The 16,327-nt window shown below is 33.4% G+C and overlaps 1 protein-coding gene across 1 annotated transcript in view; it reads right to left on the minus strand.

Annotated features, from left to right (window-relative positions):
* The window catches only part of UBE2R2 (ubiquitin conjugating enzyme E2 R2), a 91,634-nt gene that overhangs the window by 9,661 nt on the left and 65,646 nt on the right, over positions 1–16,327 (minus strand). Inside the window, exons 2-3 of the mRNA XM_010975833.3 lie at positions 16,219–16,305; positions 6,314–6,411 (exon numbers count right to left, since the gene is read on the minus strand). Coding sequence (XP_010974135.1) covers positions 6,314–6,411; positions 16,219–16,305 — 185 coding nt within the window. The remainder of the gene's footprint in view (positions 1–6,313; positions 6,412–16,218; positions 16,306–16,327) is intronic.

The raw sequence follows: 16,327 nt of genomic DNA on the forward strand, positions 1-16,327 counted from the left end.
CTTAATCTTGGACATCTGAGAATAGGACTGTGGATCTCTTCTTCCAGAAACTTTGCTGGCTTCCTCTAAGAGGAAGAGAACTACTGCACCTTCAGTGGACACTAGTTGGCTGATGCTCTGGGATCCCTACAATTTTAGCATAGCATGTTTTTCTTGCCTTCCCATTTGGCGAACTCTCACTACTCACTGGGTCTTGTTATATAAATTGACTTAGGCTTTCAAAGGTAAGTGAGATGCCTTACTCTTCTTCAGGTTACAAAAGCCTTCTATGTACAACTTTATTTTCTGAATATGTTCACTGGGGTGCTAAATGGAAAAGACCAGTGCAGGTGGACATGGAGAAGTCCAAACACATGTGAATATGGAACCACTTTCAGATAACAATGCCATGCAGCAGTCAAGACTCTACAACAGGCCAAACTGAACCTTATAGCATCTCCACTGCTGTCTTGCTACAGCCATAGACTGGATATGGATGGAGTGTAGAACTCTGCTGACTCTGGACAACTCAGCAGCAAAGGGACTTCATATCTTGCCTCTTGATATTTCAGTGCCATAAATGACCTGTGAGAAGTATGTACAATTTACCACCTTAAGAATAACAGAAACAAATGGGAAAGGGTAAAGTATTTCACATCAGGTTGTGCTCTCCTGACTTTTCAGAGTTCTGGGCACCACCAGGTATCCAAGGCAGATGAGGTTCCACAAAGCATACAAAACACTCTACGTCCCTTAGAAATTCACAAACACCAAAACTCTCCATTTACTCTCCCACTCCAAGATTAACACATTGAAGGACCATGTGATGATTACATGGAACTAAGAAACAAAAAGGTCTTCAGAGACAGACCGCACTCTGTCTGTGGAGTGTGTATCTACTTCTACTTAAACCAATCCCCATTCCTTGTGGCCTTTCTCTCGCCCTTTAAAACAGCCTACATTCTATGTAGTATGTATCTGTCTTTACTAAAAAAAAAAAAAAAAAAGAAGAAAAGAAAAGAGAAAAAGGGTCTGAGAAGGTAACTAATGATTTCCAATGCAAATACCTTTAGTGCCATGGATGATCAAAGGAGCAATCTGAAAACAATGTGACGCCTCTAAACAAAAAAGCATAAAAGCAAGGAAGGCAATTCCTGAAGTGAAGTCCAGGGAATGCTTCTAAATTGGGGCTCAAGTGACCTGAGGCCCCAGAGAGAAAAAAAAAAATAATAATGTTGGCACCCAAAGTGGCAAAGGTAGTTTTAGAGGGCAGATTAGTATGAAAGGAGTTCCCTGCCCTCAATGGACTGGATTAAATGAGAAACAGGCCTTTTTCTCCCCTGCAACCCCTACCCTCTGGGTAACAAGCCACTGCGGATTGAACCCAGAACCTTGTGAACACGAGCATGCACTCTGCCACCAAGCTATACCCATCCCCAAGGCCTTTCTTAAAAGAAAAAATGTTCTTAATATTTTAGACCGGGACAAGGAAAATACAGCCTGTGTGTAGTGTGTACACAGGAGTAAAGGCAAAAATCTGAATTTCCATGGGTAATGACAATAGATTATCCATCTAGGCAGCAAAAGAACGCAACGAGAAAAACCTTATTTGGGGCTCTGTTTCTGAAGAAAGGAGAGGCTTGTCTTCTCAAAGGGTAGGTGGGGTGGTGGGGTGGTGGGGTGGTAAGCGTATGACTCAACACTCAACCTCCAAAACCAGGAATCACTTAACACCTTAGAGCTACCACTTCTTCTAGTCTAGGGTTATTACTAGCCCTGAAAAACAAGGACCAAAGTCATACTTAAAGAACAACTCTGCATTTTTAGTCAATGTTTCAACAAATCTTCTGAAGTATTTAAAATCTTTTCTATATATTGTCACTTTGACTATACTGATAAAATAATGTGTGTCGTTTGAAAGCATGCCAGCCTCTTAAACAATTGTATAGGGTGGAAGAGATGAGAAAAAGGGTAGCCAAGCTTTTCTATAGCAACAATAAATAGCAGAGTAGTGCCCACAAATTCAAGGAAAGAAAGCATGATCCTGAAATCTTATGCCTAGTTAAAACTGTCATCTGAAGTCTAATGGCATACACATTTCCATACACACAAGCACACATTTTGAACATGTAAAAATTCAGGGAACATTATATGGCTCCTAGGAGCAATTCCTCGAGAAATTACTAATGGACAAATTTCGGTCAATTAATGGATCAAACAAAGTAAGACACTGGGCAGCAAACTGAATTCATTTAATAACTTAAGCATTTTAAAAATTGGGATTATGTTACAAAATGGTGTAGATTAGAAATTTTCATAACCCTAACGATAAAGAAATAATGTCAGAAGGAAAAGGGGGAGAGAGAAGATGGGAAGCAGAGTAAGTATATTGACTTTCCCTTCTTTTATATCCAAGTGATAGTATATTATTTGATTCTGAAAAATCAAGTTAATAGGTATGTATAAAGTTAAAGGTACAAATAATCAGCTACTATTGTGTGATGTAGGGATATGAGGGGTTGAAGTAGTAGTCTAATTTTGCTAATGATCATAAAAGATTCTGTGTAAAGCAATGGTCTTAAAACTAAAATATTCATGCCCCTGGAGGTATACGAAGTATCATATCAGTTCTCCCTTCCAGCTTCCCTTTTCACAATTGCCCTTTACAAGAAATGCATACCTCCTACACATTCCAGATATTCCTATGCTGCACTGCCCAGTGATGATGAAACATCACAACTACAAAACAAAGAGAAACTTACAAACAGTTGACCATTTTCCTTTCTCATAAATAGTTTTGTTAAAAGCATAAAGTGACATTTTAAAAAGGAGTGTTTTGCTATATGGTAGAGTATAATAAATTCAGATATGTATAGACTGGAACTGCTGGAAGTATATTTTCATGAAAATGAACTAATTCTATTTCTGACTATTAAGAAATGTATCATCCTTGAGGGAAGAGTCCCATTAAAGTAAAGCAGAAAGCATAGTGACTATGTGGTGACTCCTTACTTCAAAGACATAATAAATTTATGGCAAGTCTCTGTGTATGCCTGATTTATCTGAGAATTAGAATTCAGAGGCATGATGTTTGCCAAGGTAATGTGTATTAACACATTTATTTGAATTAAAAAGGGGAGTCATTTTCTTCTGATAAAAAATATATACTGACAAGATGTACTGAAATCCAAAATATATCTATTGTCTCAACCCTTTCTAAGTATACTAGATTGAACAAAGTACATAAAGGAGTAAGTAACCAGCATAACCACAGTCATTTAATATGTCTTGAGTGGACTTTTTGGTATACACTTCTTAGAAAGTCAGAAGCAAATACATAACTTGGTAAGAAATGGCTAAGAAATCCTTGTGCATATCAGGAAGCTTCCAATTATTTGCTTTTGACAAAAGTGGAGACTCTAATAGTTACTAGCTTCCAGATCATTAAAAATGATTAACAACAATGACTGAATTAATAAATGGGGGAGAACAGATTAATCTCCTGTGCAGAAGAATTTGAAATAATTTATACAGTCTCCTCAGCCTCAAGGAGGTATAATTCCCCACTCCTTAGTGTGGGCTACACATACGACTTCCTTCCTTCTAAAGAATACAGAATGGAAAGGGGGCAAAGAGGAACTTTCCAGTGGAGAAACCCTAAAAACAAGAGTTTCACAGCCCACTGATGAATGTTAACATCAAGAGTGGCAAGTTGTGTTGACAGTATGTCCTTGGATATAAACATGATAAAAACATACTTAACCTTCTCCGTAGTCTTCCTCACCAATACTCAATATCCCAGTGTAATAATCAGAGAATCTTAAAAAAAAATTTTTTAAATCCCAATTGGGAGACATTCTACAAATACTGGATCAACATCATCAAAAAATATGGAAAGCCCAAGAAACACAGTTGCCGAAGACGAAATGCCTATTAAACATAATGTGAACCTACCATGCATGGGGGTACTGGGTGGAGCAGAAAAATGACATTAGGTAAAAACTAAGGAAATATGAAAGAGTATGGACTTTAGTTAATAATAATATATTAGTACTGGCTTACTAATTGTAATAAGTGAACCATACTAACATTAGATGTTAGTAATAAAGAAAACTGGCAAATGCTGGGTATTTGGGAACTATCTGTACCTTCTTCACAATTTTTCTGAAACTCTGAAACTGTTCTAAATTTTTAAAGTTATTTTTTAAAAAACACAATGAGGACAAATTACAATGAGATAACCATGTCCACCCAATGGGATGACTATAATAAAAGGACAATAACAAAGGTGTAGAGAAACTGAATTCTCACATGCTGCTGGTGGAAATGTACTATTTAGTGCAGCCACATTGGAAAACAGTCTGGCAGTTCCTCAAAAAGGTAAACACTGAATTACCATATGAACCATTCAACTCCATTCCCAGGTATATATCCAAGAAAATGAAAAAATATGTACATAAAAAAACTTGTACACAATGTTTAGCATTGTTGATAATAGCAAAAAGTAGAAACCCAAATTTCCATCAACTGATGAACAAGGTGTAGTATAAGCATTCAAATATTATTCAGCCATAAAAAGGAATGAAGTTCTCATACATGCTACAAGGATAAACCTTGAAAACTTGCGAAATTAAAGAAGCCAGTCACAAAATAGTACATATGGTTATGATACCATTCATATGAAATGTTCAGAAGAGGTAAATCCAAATAGAAAGTAGACTGGATTTCTTAGGGATATGGGTGGAGGGGTGGGTATAGAGTTGAGGGGTAATGGAGTACAAACGCTTATAGGTATGAGTTTCTTTAGGGGTGATCAAAATCTTCTCAAATTGATTGTGGTGATGGTTGTACAACTCTGAGAATATTAAAAAAAAAATAAAATATTAAAAATATTTTTTAAAAAAGTGAACCATATATTTAAAATGGGAGAATTGTGTATCTCCATAAAACATAAAAAAACAAACAAACAAACCGATTCACAACAGATTACTACATGATTTGGAGGGGGCTAGGGTGGTAGATTGATTGATTTATTTTAATGGGAGGCACTGGGGATTGAACCCAGGACTTCATGCATGCTAAGCACACGCTCTACCACTGAGCTACTGAGCTATATCCTCCTCACTACTACATGATTTTTGCCAAATAATTCCAAAGGAATTAAAACGTTTTAGTTCCACTGCCCTAAAATTTTTATTCCACTATCATCACATGTAAATAAGGTTTCTTAATCACTGCACCTACTATCTATCTATCACACACACACATATGCACATGTATATAGATATATACAAAGTATATATAATGTATATTATTCATACATATATGTATGTATATAAAAGTAAAGCTGTATTCTGCCTCATTCTAGCAATATAATTATTCATGGATGCAGAAATTAACTGAAAACAAATTATCAGGCTAAAAATGCATTTCTAATAATTATTAACTGTAAAAAATAAAAGCACATTCAAAGTGTAATATACTTGTTTTTAATCAACAATACATTAATAAAATAATTGAATATAGAAATAAGTTTAACTAGAGCCTTATTGTCAATACAGATTTTTGTTGCATAAAAATATAAATAAGGCTATCAAACAAACATTTCAAGTATTAGAATAAAACTCAGTAGGGAGAGTACAATGGAAATGCGAATGCAAGGAGAAAAAAATGAATTCTTTATTTAATTTTGTGATGTAAAAAACTGCACTTAAAAACATGCAACAGTCTACATAGTTTTAAAAATTCTTGTAAGGGTTATGTGACCAACTCCCACACATACAGAACATCACTAAAGAAAATGATTAAATATCCATCCATCTAGACAGAGAGTTTAACAGATCAATCTAGTTGGATAATCAAAGGAAATTACAAGAAATGTATGTCTTCCAAATCATAAGAAAAAAATCCACATTTATCCAAAACAAAGAAAAAAAGTCAGATAATAAAAGTTCTTTTAAAAGTATTACTTAAGGTCAAATTTTAGTTTTTAAAGATGAAGACTTAAGAATCCTAGCATAAGGAGGCAACCAATCCTAACATGGAAGTCATGAAATCCAAAGCAGCAGGGTGGAACTTAGGTAACATAAGAGGAAGAATTCAGACTAGAAAAGTCCTTCCAAGGTGAACACAGAGAAATGATTAACAATATGCATCATTACCCGTAAACACAGCTCTTCAAAATGATGCGTACATGCTACCTAAAGATCTAGAAGAGGACAAAACAGCCAACTACAGAAAGGATTCTTCTGTACTTGTCAAAAGACAGTATCTAATATCCAATCTTAAGAGCCACCTAAAAACCAGATTATTCCTTATGTAATTAATTCCTTACCTGACATTTTGAGTAGGATTCCACCTTTCAGAGGGTAATTCTCCACTCTGTGGGTCATCTACAGGCGGATGAAGAATTGATATGCATACATCTCCATTCTACAAGACACAAATATCACATTCAGTAAACACTCAAAAATGTAATATTAAAAAAATGTCAGTTGTGCTAAAGTTTTTTTTTTATTTTTAGAAAACTTATTTTCTTATCATTAGGGGAGTAAACAATTCTGCTTTTTCTTCATGTTTGGAATCAATAATAATGAAGAATTAAGACATTTTTAATATTACAAATATTCACTCTGACCAATCTCCAAGACACAATTCTTAGTTTAAAAAACCACTGTGTAGTACCACCTTTCTTAAAAAAAAAAATCATTTAAAAATTGAAAAAAGACAAATTTGATAAATCATGTTTTAACAGTCCCAAGAAGCAACTAAATATTTCTCTTTATTTTCACACATCTGTACCTAAGGTACATTAAGAGAAACAAAAAAAATCTGACCTTGTTTAAAATCTGTCTAGAGAGATGCTATAATCACCTTTAAAATCAATCACTGGTTTCAATAACTAGTTTATATAAAGTAAAACACATAAACAACTTAATGAGAACTTCCTCAGACAGAACAATTTACCACTAAAATTAAAATATTTTGGTTCATAAATTTAAATTATAGGACTTAATCCACAAGTACATTAACTTTTAAGTCAAACACATAAGGATCGTCTACCATATGCAATACAGATTGTTAACAGAATAAACAACATAAATTAAGATATAGTCATCTATCTTTTGCTCTAAAAGAAAATAAAAGATTCAAATTCTTTAAAACTTAGAACTATATAAAGCGTAAAAATTTTACATATAAATCCAAATTCAGATATATCCACACACACACTCAAGATAACAGAACATTTTTAAAAGGAGAATAAAATTTTTAATAAAATCAATACCAAATACTATATTCTAAAACTGTATCATTGTTAAATGCCACGAGGAAGTTAAAAAAAAGCACCACAGAAACAAGGAGAGAAGCTATGTATATTTAGAGAAGATACCTGGGAGGTGATTGATGTAGGGGAAAACAAAAACAAAAACAAAAATAAGGCTTAATGACTGAGGAAGCTCTGAGATGGGCTTTCAATAATAAGTACAATTTTAATAACATAAGGGAAATTTAGACATGAGTTTGCCTGAAGGAATAAACCAACATCATAAATAGTAGATAAAACATGTTTGGGTAGTTACATTTATTTTGTATTATTACAAATTACTACAAACTTGGCTTAAAAAACACAAATTTATTATTTCACAGTTTTGCAGGTCTAAGTCTGACATTGCTCTCCACAGAGCTAAAGTCATTGTGTGGGAAGCAATGCATTCCTTCCTGAAGACTCTAAGAATCCCTTTTCTTGCCCTTTCTGGCTTCTAAAGGCCACCCGCATTCCTTTTTCTTGGCCCCCTTCCTCTAATTCTCAAAGCAAGCAATGTTGGATTTCTCTGAGCTTTTCTTCCAAAGGCACATCTCTTTCTCACTCTCATTTTCCGCCTATCCTCTTCTACTTTAAAGGACTCTTGTAGTTACACTGGGCCTACCTGGGTAATCCAGAAGAATCCTAGTTTAAGGTCATCTCATAAGCAATTTATATTCCTCTTTAATTCCTCTTTAACACGTTACCTAACATATCACAGGTTCCAGGGACTAGGACGTCGACATCTCTGAGGGACCCAGCATAACTACCTACCTACCACAGCAGTCAAGAGCCCAGTTTGAATGAAAAATACAGCCCGAGGCCAGAGGAGCATGATACTTTGTTCACAGTTTAATATAAGTAAAATTGTATTGTGAAATGACAGATTTGTACTTAGAAATGACATTAAAAGATGGGCATCTGAACTGATGCAAAGCATTTGACAAGATCCAGTATTTTTCATAGTAGAAACACTCAGAAAACTACAAATAGAAGGTAGCTATCTTAAAATTGCAAAGGGCATTTATTAAAAACAACAACAACAACAAAAAAAACACAGCTAACATAATACTCAATGGTGAAAGCTTTCCTCCTAAGATCAGGATCAAGACTATGGTACCCATTTTCACCACTGCTATTTACCATTGTCCTGGAAGTTCTAGACGGAGCACTTAGAGAAAACAAAGAAATACAAAAAGGCGTACAAATTGAAAAGGAAGAAGTAAATGTATTTCCATTTGCAACTGTCAAGGAAAATTCCAAAGAATTCACAAGAACACTACTAGAGCTAACAAATTTAGCAAAGATGCATGATACAAGACAAATATTCCAAAATTAGTTTTTGATTCACTACCAATGAATAACCTAAAAAACATATTAAACAATTCTACTTAACAATGCTCTCTAAAGAATAAAACACCTAAGAGTAAATCTACCCAAGGAGATGAAAGTCCTGAACACAGAAAACTACAACATTGCTCAAAGAAATTAAAGACCTAAATAAATAAAAAAACAGCCTGTGTTCATGGGTAGAAGATTTAACACTGGCAAATTTCCCAATTTGATCTATAGATTCAGTGTAATCCCCAACAAAATCCTAGCTTTCCTTTTTTCAGAAACTGACAAATTGTTCCTAAAATTTATATGGAAACTTAAGGGACCCACAATAGCCAAAGCAATCTTGGAAAAGAATAATAAAGCTGAAGGATTTCTACTTCCTGATTTCAAAACTTTATATAAAGCTAGTCAACAGGACAGTTTAGAATTGGTATAATGACAGACACATGGACCAAGGAAATAGAAATGAGAGTCCATGAACAGACTCATACATCCACAGCCAACTGATTTTTGACAAGATGGACTTACCATAGTCCATTCAATGGGGGAAAGAACAGTCTCTTTAGCAAATGATGTTGGGACAACTGGATTTCCAAAAACAAAAGGACAAAATTGAACTCTGCTCTCATACCATACATAAAATTAACTCAAAATGAAAAAGAATCTAAGAGCTAAAATCATGAACTCTTAAAAAAAAAAAAAATCACACAAACACACACAGGGGTAAATCTTCACGACCTTGGATTTGGCGATGGATTTTCAGGTATGACACCAAAAGCATGAGCAACAAACAAACAAAAAAACCTAGAATAAATTAGACTTCATCAAAATGAAAAACTTTTGTGCAAAGGAAAGTATCAAGAAAGTGAAAAAAATAATCTATAAATATGGAATATCTGCAAATCATATCTGATAAGAATTTAATGTCTATAATATAAAAGGAACTTCTATGATTCAAAGGCAAAGCAATCAGTTAAAAAATGGGCAAAGGACTTGAACAGACATTACTTCAAAGAAAATTTATTAAATGGCCAATAAGCACATGAAAGGATGCTCAACATCATTAGTTATTAGGTAAATGCAAATCAAAATGACAATAAGTTATCACTTCCTATTCCCTTAGGACAGCTACAATTAAAACAAAAATGGAAAATAACTGTTGGTGAAAATGGAACCCTCATATATTGCTGCCGCAAAACAGTTTGGCAGTTCCTCAAAAAGTAAAACAATTACAATTTGACTCTTGCAATTCCACTCCTAGGTATACAACCAAAAGAAGTGAAAAAAAGTACTTAAGCAAATACTTGTATACACATGGTTACAGCAGCACTATTCACATATTCAAAAGGTGGATACAGACTAAATGCTCATAAATGGATAAACTGTGATATATCCATATGATGGAATACTATTCAGCCACAAAGAGGAATGAAGTATTGATACATGCTACAACATGGATGAACCTCCAAAACATTATTGCTAAGTGAAATCCAGACAGAAAAGGTCACATATTGTATAATTCCATTGATATGAAATATCCAGGAGAGATAAGTACATAAAGACAGAAAGCTGATTGATGGCTGTCAGAGACATGGGGGAACTGGGAATGGAGAAACTGCTTAATTGGTAAGGAGTTTTACACTGGAGTGATGGAAGAAATGCCTTAAAAATAGAGGTGTTAGATGCACAACACTGTGAATCAAATGTCATGAATTGTTTTCACTTTAATGGTTAGTTTTATGTTTGTGAATTTCACCTCTAACTGCTGTACATGATTGTGATAAGCTGCCAATTCTGGGAATATCACTGGCTAGAGAAGCCTCCTTCTTATGCCTTAAAATTAGAGACAATGCATAATATCTGCAAATCCACGAATATAATTACGTAAATATACACAGAATCCTGTCACAAATTATTTCTAAACCAGAGCTTAGCACGTTCTAAATGATGGCTAACATACCTGTAGTTAAATTCTTAAGGTGTATATATCCTCACAGAGCAAACTGATATCCTAATTTTAATTTTTTAAAAGAAAAAAATAAAGAAAAAAGCAAAATCTAAATCTAAACAAACACAAGATAGGGTTCAAACCGTTAATAATGTGTAATACTAAATTACATTTGCTAGAAAACTTTCAACACTAAATCAGAGTCAAAGTCTGGTTTCTGTTGACTTTCTATCTTATTCATTTAGTTCATATAAACTAAGATGAAACTCATGTACAGACTTTAGAATTTCTACAGGAACATTCTGCCACAAATCTTTTCTCTAATATTTTAGAAATAAAGAATATAAGTCAATTAATAATGATCTGTTTTAATGATAAAGACAATTAAAAGAAAACATATTTTATAAGGTACCAAAGAGAAGTTACTTGACAATTTATTCTAGTAGCTAAAGAAAATAAAATATATTAGGTTAACACATTTCTGATTAGCTGATAAGAAAGCATTCATTCATTTGAAGACTCTAAACTAGAGAAATGTTTTATTCAGGTCCCTACTTAAAGACCACTGAGTAAAATTATGTACATCTTAAATGTTCATCAAATGCACATTTAAAAAAATAAACACAATAAATGTTGATAATATAACAAAATTTTAACAGAGCACTCAGTACCTTTATGTGAATTAAGATCATACAGTACAGTTGATACAACATTGTAAAATGACTATAACTCAATAAAAAATGTTTTATATATATATACACACACACATATATATACACATACACACTCACACACACATATATATATAAAGATATATCTTTATATATATATATATATATATAAAGATCATACAGTACAAGCATGTTGTTTCCAGTGATTTAATAACACAATACAGAAATAGAGTTTGTTTCACCTAAAGGAATACACAGCAGCTAAGGACAAGTACTACATGTTTTAAGTTCCCCATGCCACATTTTATTCCAAATAAAGTCTGTAGTTTACTTAACAGTACTGTACCAAAGTTAATTTCTTAGTTTTGATGAAGATACCATGGTTCTGTAAGATATTAGTGTTAGAGGAACATAAGTAAAAGGTGTATGAGAATTTTCTGTACTAGCTTTGAAACTCAAGTTCATAATTATTGCAAAATAATTTTAAAAATAAATAGGTTTCAACTTAATATTTCTAGTACATTTATAACATAGATATTGAAATCAAGGCATTTTAATAAAATCCATTCTAAATTTTTTAGAATTTAAAAACTTCACATTTAAAATTTATCTGAAATGAGTTTAAGAATAATGAACTTAAGCAGTTTGTCCTAGTCTTGAAAGATCATCAGAGAATGTAATATCACAACTTTGTAATCAATTCTAATGTATTTCTTTGGCTTCATTATTTGATTCCTGGGTGGAATAACCATTAAAATAAATTCTCAGAGAAATTACAGAAATACCACAGAAACTCTCTGAGATAATCCCACTAAACAGAGAAAAGAATAACAATTAAAGAGAAAAAAGTGTGTTAAATGATCAAAGGAGGTGGAGCAGAACCAGCTAAGATATCACTGTTTTTCTCTCTAAATATAATTTTACTGTTATCAACTAAGAAGGGAATAAACCCTTATTATAAACACCTTGCCATTTCAAGGATTCAAATGTAGTTCCAGTCAAATTACACCCACTGAGGACATAACGATGTACATGGAGGATAGAAGAACCCTGATGTGGATGGCAAGGGAGGAATGGTAGAAAAAAGAGAGGTATCTGTGATGGTTAATTTTATGTGTCAACTTGATTGGGCTATAAGTTAAACCTTATTTCTGAGTGTGTCTGTGAAGGTGTTTCTGGAAGAGATTAGTATTTCAATCAGTAGAGAGTAAAGAAGTTTCACCCTCACCATGATGATGTGACAGACATCTAATCCTCTAAGGGGGCCTGAACAGAACAAAAAGGTAGAGGAAGGACAGATTCTCTCTCTTCTTGGGCTAGTAGATCTGAGCTCTTGATTCTTCAGCCTCAGGACTCCAGGACTCACATCAGAAGCTCCCCCAGTTCTCAGGCCTTTGGACTCAAATGGATTTAATTCCAGCTTTCCTGGCTCCATAGTTTACAAAAGGCAGACTGTGGGATTTATCAAACTTTATAACCATGTGAACCAGTTCCTACAATAAATCTCCTCTTATATGTACCTCTATATATCCTATTGGTTCTGTTTCTCTGGAGAACCCCAACCAACATAGTATCCTTGCTTTTACCTGGCCTTTTCAGTGTAATTTTAAAATACAATTTATAATTACAGCTTTATCATAAAGGACCTCTTGATACATCGAGTTCTTTCAGTTTTTGAAGAGCTGATTGTGGAGCTCTTCATCCATTTCACTCCTAATGGCCTATTCCATGTAAATAATTACAAAGATCATAAACTATATGTAATTAGGTTCATTCACCATTCATGCAGCCTAAATTTTATATTCCCAAAAGCAATAGTTCTGCAGACTTGGCAAAAACCTTTTTAAAACCTTGTAAGAGACATCAGAGAGCTAGGGCATGCTTGCTTTCCTCTCAAGCCACATGAAGACACAGAGATAAGCTAGGAAGAGTCTTTCCAGACATTGGCCATGCTGACACCTTGATATTGTATTTATAGCTTCTCAATCTGTAAGAAAATTAATTTCTGTTGTTTTAAGCCACCTTATCTATAGTATTTTGTTACGGCAACCCAAGTTAAGACAGCATGTTTTAGGAAAAGCATAAAACAGTAGGATTTATTTTTAATTAAAATACCACACCCTAATGATTGGTACATCCTTACAGTGTTGGTGGCTATAGAGATTAGTATAAAGTCTTAAGAATCATCTGAGTCTAGGATCAAGAATAACTTCAGAACTTGAACCTTAATTAAAACAGCAAAATATTTTCCTATTGGCTATCAAGTATCCTAAAATACACCATCTCACTGTTACTTTTATTTCATGACTACACTGGTGACATTTATCTGTAAACACTGTACAGGAAGAATAATTTGTATACTCCTTCAAAAATCATCCAAAATCTTTTATTATTTTTTAAAAGAAAGGTTCATACTATGATCTGCAATTCACTAGTACTAAAAGGGTCATTAAATATTAAACACTTCTGTATAATTTCCATTCAATCTTGTGCCGAACCTAAAACTACTCTAAAAACTAATCTATCACCAAAAAGCTTTAAAAATAAATACACACAAAGAGCAGTGAGATTCTGAGTTGCCATAGCAGTGAAGTTTGTAGTGAGGAGGGTGTGTACAAAAAGCTCATTTTGTAGGGTGGGGAGAGGTGGGGATGGATTAGGTTTATTTATTTATTTGTTTTTAATGGAGGTACTGAGGATTGAACCTAGGACCGTATGCATGCTAGGCAAGCACTCTACCACTGAACTATACCCTCCCCACTAAAAACCTCATTTTAATACATGACTTGTGAAGCAAATGGGCCTAAGTTGGCTGTCTATTTCTGAACACACAGTAACACAGAACCAGGAAACTTACTGAGATCACTTAACATATTATGAAGCAGAAAAGAGTAGAATATGCAGTATGTTTCATTGATGACAAGTTCATATTAAATTTCTTTTGTTCTCCAGGCTTCCCCCTTGATATTCACAAATTTCACAAACATGGCAATGATCAAAGAAATGTTAAATTAAATTTACTCATATAAAAGCAGTACTTATAACTTGTGGGGCTGCAGTAATATGTCTATGAATGTATTTAACAAAACTGTAACCAAAGGTCTTATAGTTTTAAAAACATTATAAACTATTTTCTACCAAAAAGTCTTCACTATATTTATTTTTAATGATTATTAAGTTAATATACCAAAAACTCTTTCATAAATTCAACATATTTTGGCATTTGAGTAGGCTTTTCCTTTTGTATTTTTATTCTGTCGTTGTTGCCATTGTTTTCCCTTTTCGTGCCGAGTTCTATTATAAATAGCTGTGCAGTAAACATTATGGTGACTAATCTAACATCAAGGTTCACTGTGTTTCTAACATAGGCCACAACACAGATGGGTGAATAGAGAGTAACTTCCAGGAATATCATTTTAGCCAAGAGCCATGAGCCCTAATGTCTAGAATCACAAATACTGACACAGGCCCTCAAAAAGTTCAATTCTGACACTGTTTCCTGAAAGTAGCAAAGTAAACTAACGTATGTGAGAAGTCTCTTATGATCCCATCTGATTACATCAAATTTAATTTCCTAACTATGACAACACTTTTTTTTAAAAAACAAAACTTTTATGGCATGGAAAACAACTGTATAAGATATGCATGCATTATTTTACTACTAAAATTTTTATTATGACTATGGAAAATATATTTTTTTGAAAAATACTTTTTAAAATAATGATCCAATGCTAAATTTTAAGAGACAGAACTAAATAGCCTACCTAAGTGATGAAAAAGCAGTGGAAAGGGGAGTTTATCTACCTACACTTTTTTCCAATAGAGCTTTGAATCCTTTATCCTGTTTTTTATGTTTCTTTTTTGAGAGCAGTTTAAGAGTTAGGTAACTGAGATGGAAACAGGCAAGTATATGGCTTTCAAGTGAATTAGTTTAGACAGCAAGAAAGAACCTAAACTCTCTTATCTCAGTTTTGAAGGCAGGAATTTTCTTATTATTAAATAGACAGGAACACAAAAATAGTTCTATGTGTACTGAACTCAGTTTGAACTCATGAAACAGTGACTTACTTCTCTAGTCTCTCTCCTACAATAAGATAACTTTAATGTACAGAACAGCATAACATATTCACTGTTGTTTATTATCTGTATTATGATTATGTCAAATACTAAAGATAACAAAAAACACACAATATTATGGAGATTACTTATGGAAGTGTAATGACCTATGATCTTTTGAGTCCCAGTTTGTCCTATTTTAAGGAGGAAAGAAAAATGAAGAAAATGACTTACAGAAAAAGCAGGTTGTGAAAAATGACAAAGCTGCTCCAGTGTGCTAATTTATACAGACTGAGATCCAAATTCAGAACCATACAGTAAGTACTTTACTTACCTATAAGCACTTTAAAGGCTATGTAAGTAAACAATCTTACAGTTACCGGGGAAAGGGGGTGGGAACGGATAAATTTGGGAGTTTGAGATTTACAAATATTAGCCACTATATATAAAAATAGATTTTAAAAAAAGTTATCTTGAATTTATTTTAAAAGGGATTCTCAACTACTATACAGCACCTCCTTATGGGAGGCCAGTACAAATGTAGCAGAATAAATCTTCCCCTCAAAAAGGTGAATCTCTGATCAGAGCAACAGCTGAGCTTTGCTGTAAAGCTAGAGGCTAGGTACACAAAGAAATTTGTATGACTATCTACTAAATTTAAAAATTGAAAACGTTAACACATGCATTATAATCTTAGCAATAAGCAGCAAAGGTTTAAAGCCTCAACCTTAAATTAACTATAATATACATTGGTATTAAAAAATTATCCCCAATTTTTGAACAATTTAACTACTGCTAATTAAAAATGACTACTCTGTGGCAACAGCATAACTATCACAGCTACTGAGCTACAGAGGCAACTTTACAAAGGATAGTATCTAAAAAATAAATCTTCAGAGAAGTTCATAATAGACATCTCTTACCTCATAAATGTTGGGATGCCACATTTTGGTCAAGAATCTGAAGGTAGGTGGTGAATATGGGTAGTCAATAGGAAATTTAATATGCGCCTGAAAAGAAAAAAAAATAAAA

The sequence above is a fragment of the Camelus dromedarius genome, chromosome 10 (assembly GCF_036321535.1).
Source record: "Camelus dromedarius isolate mCamDro1 chromosome 10, mCamDro1.pat, whole genome shotgun sequence".
NCBI lineage: Eukaryota > Metazoa > Chordata > Mammalia > Artiodactyla > Camelidae > Camelus > Camelus dromedarius.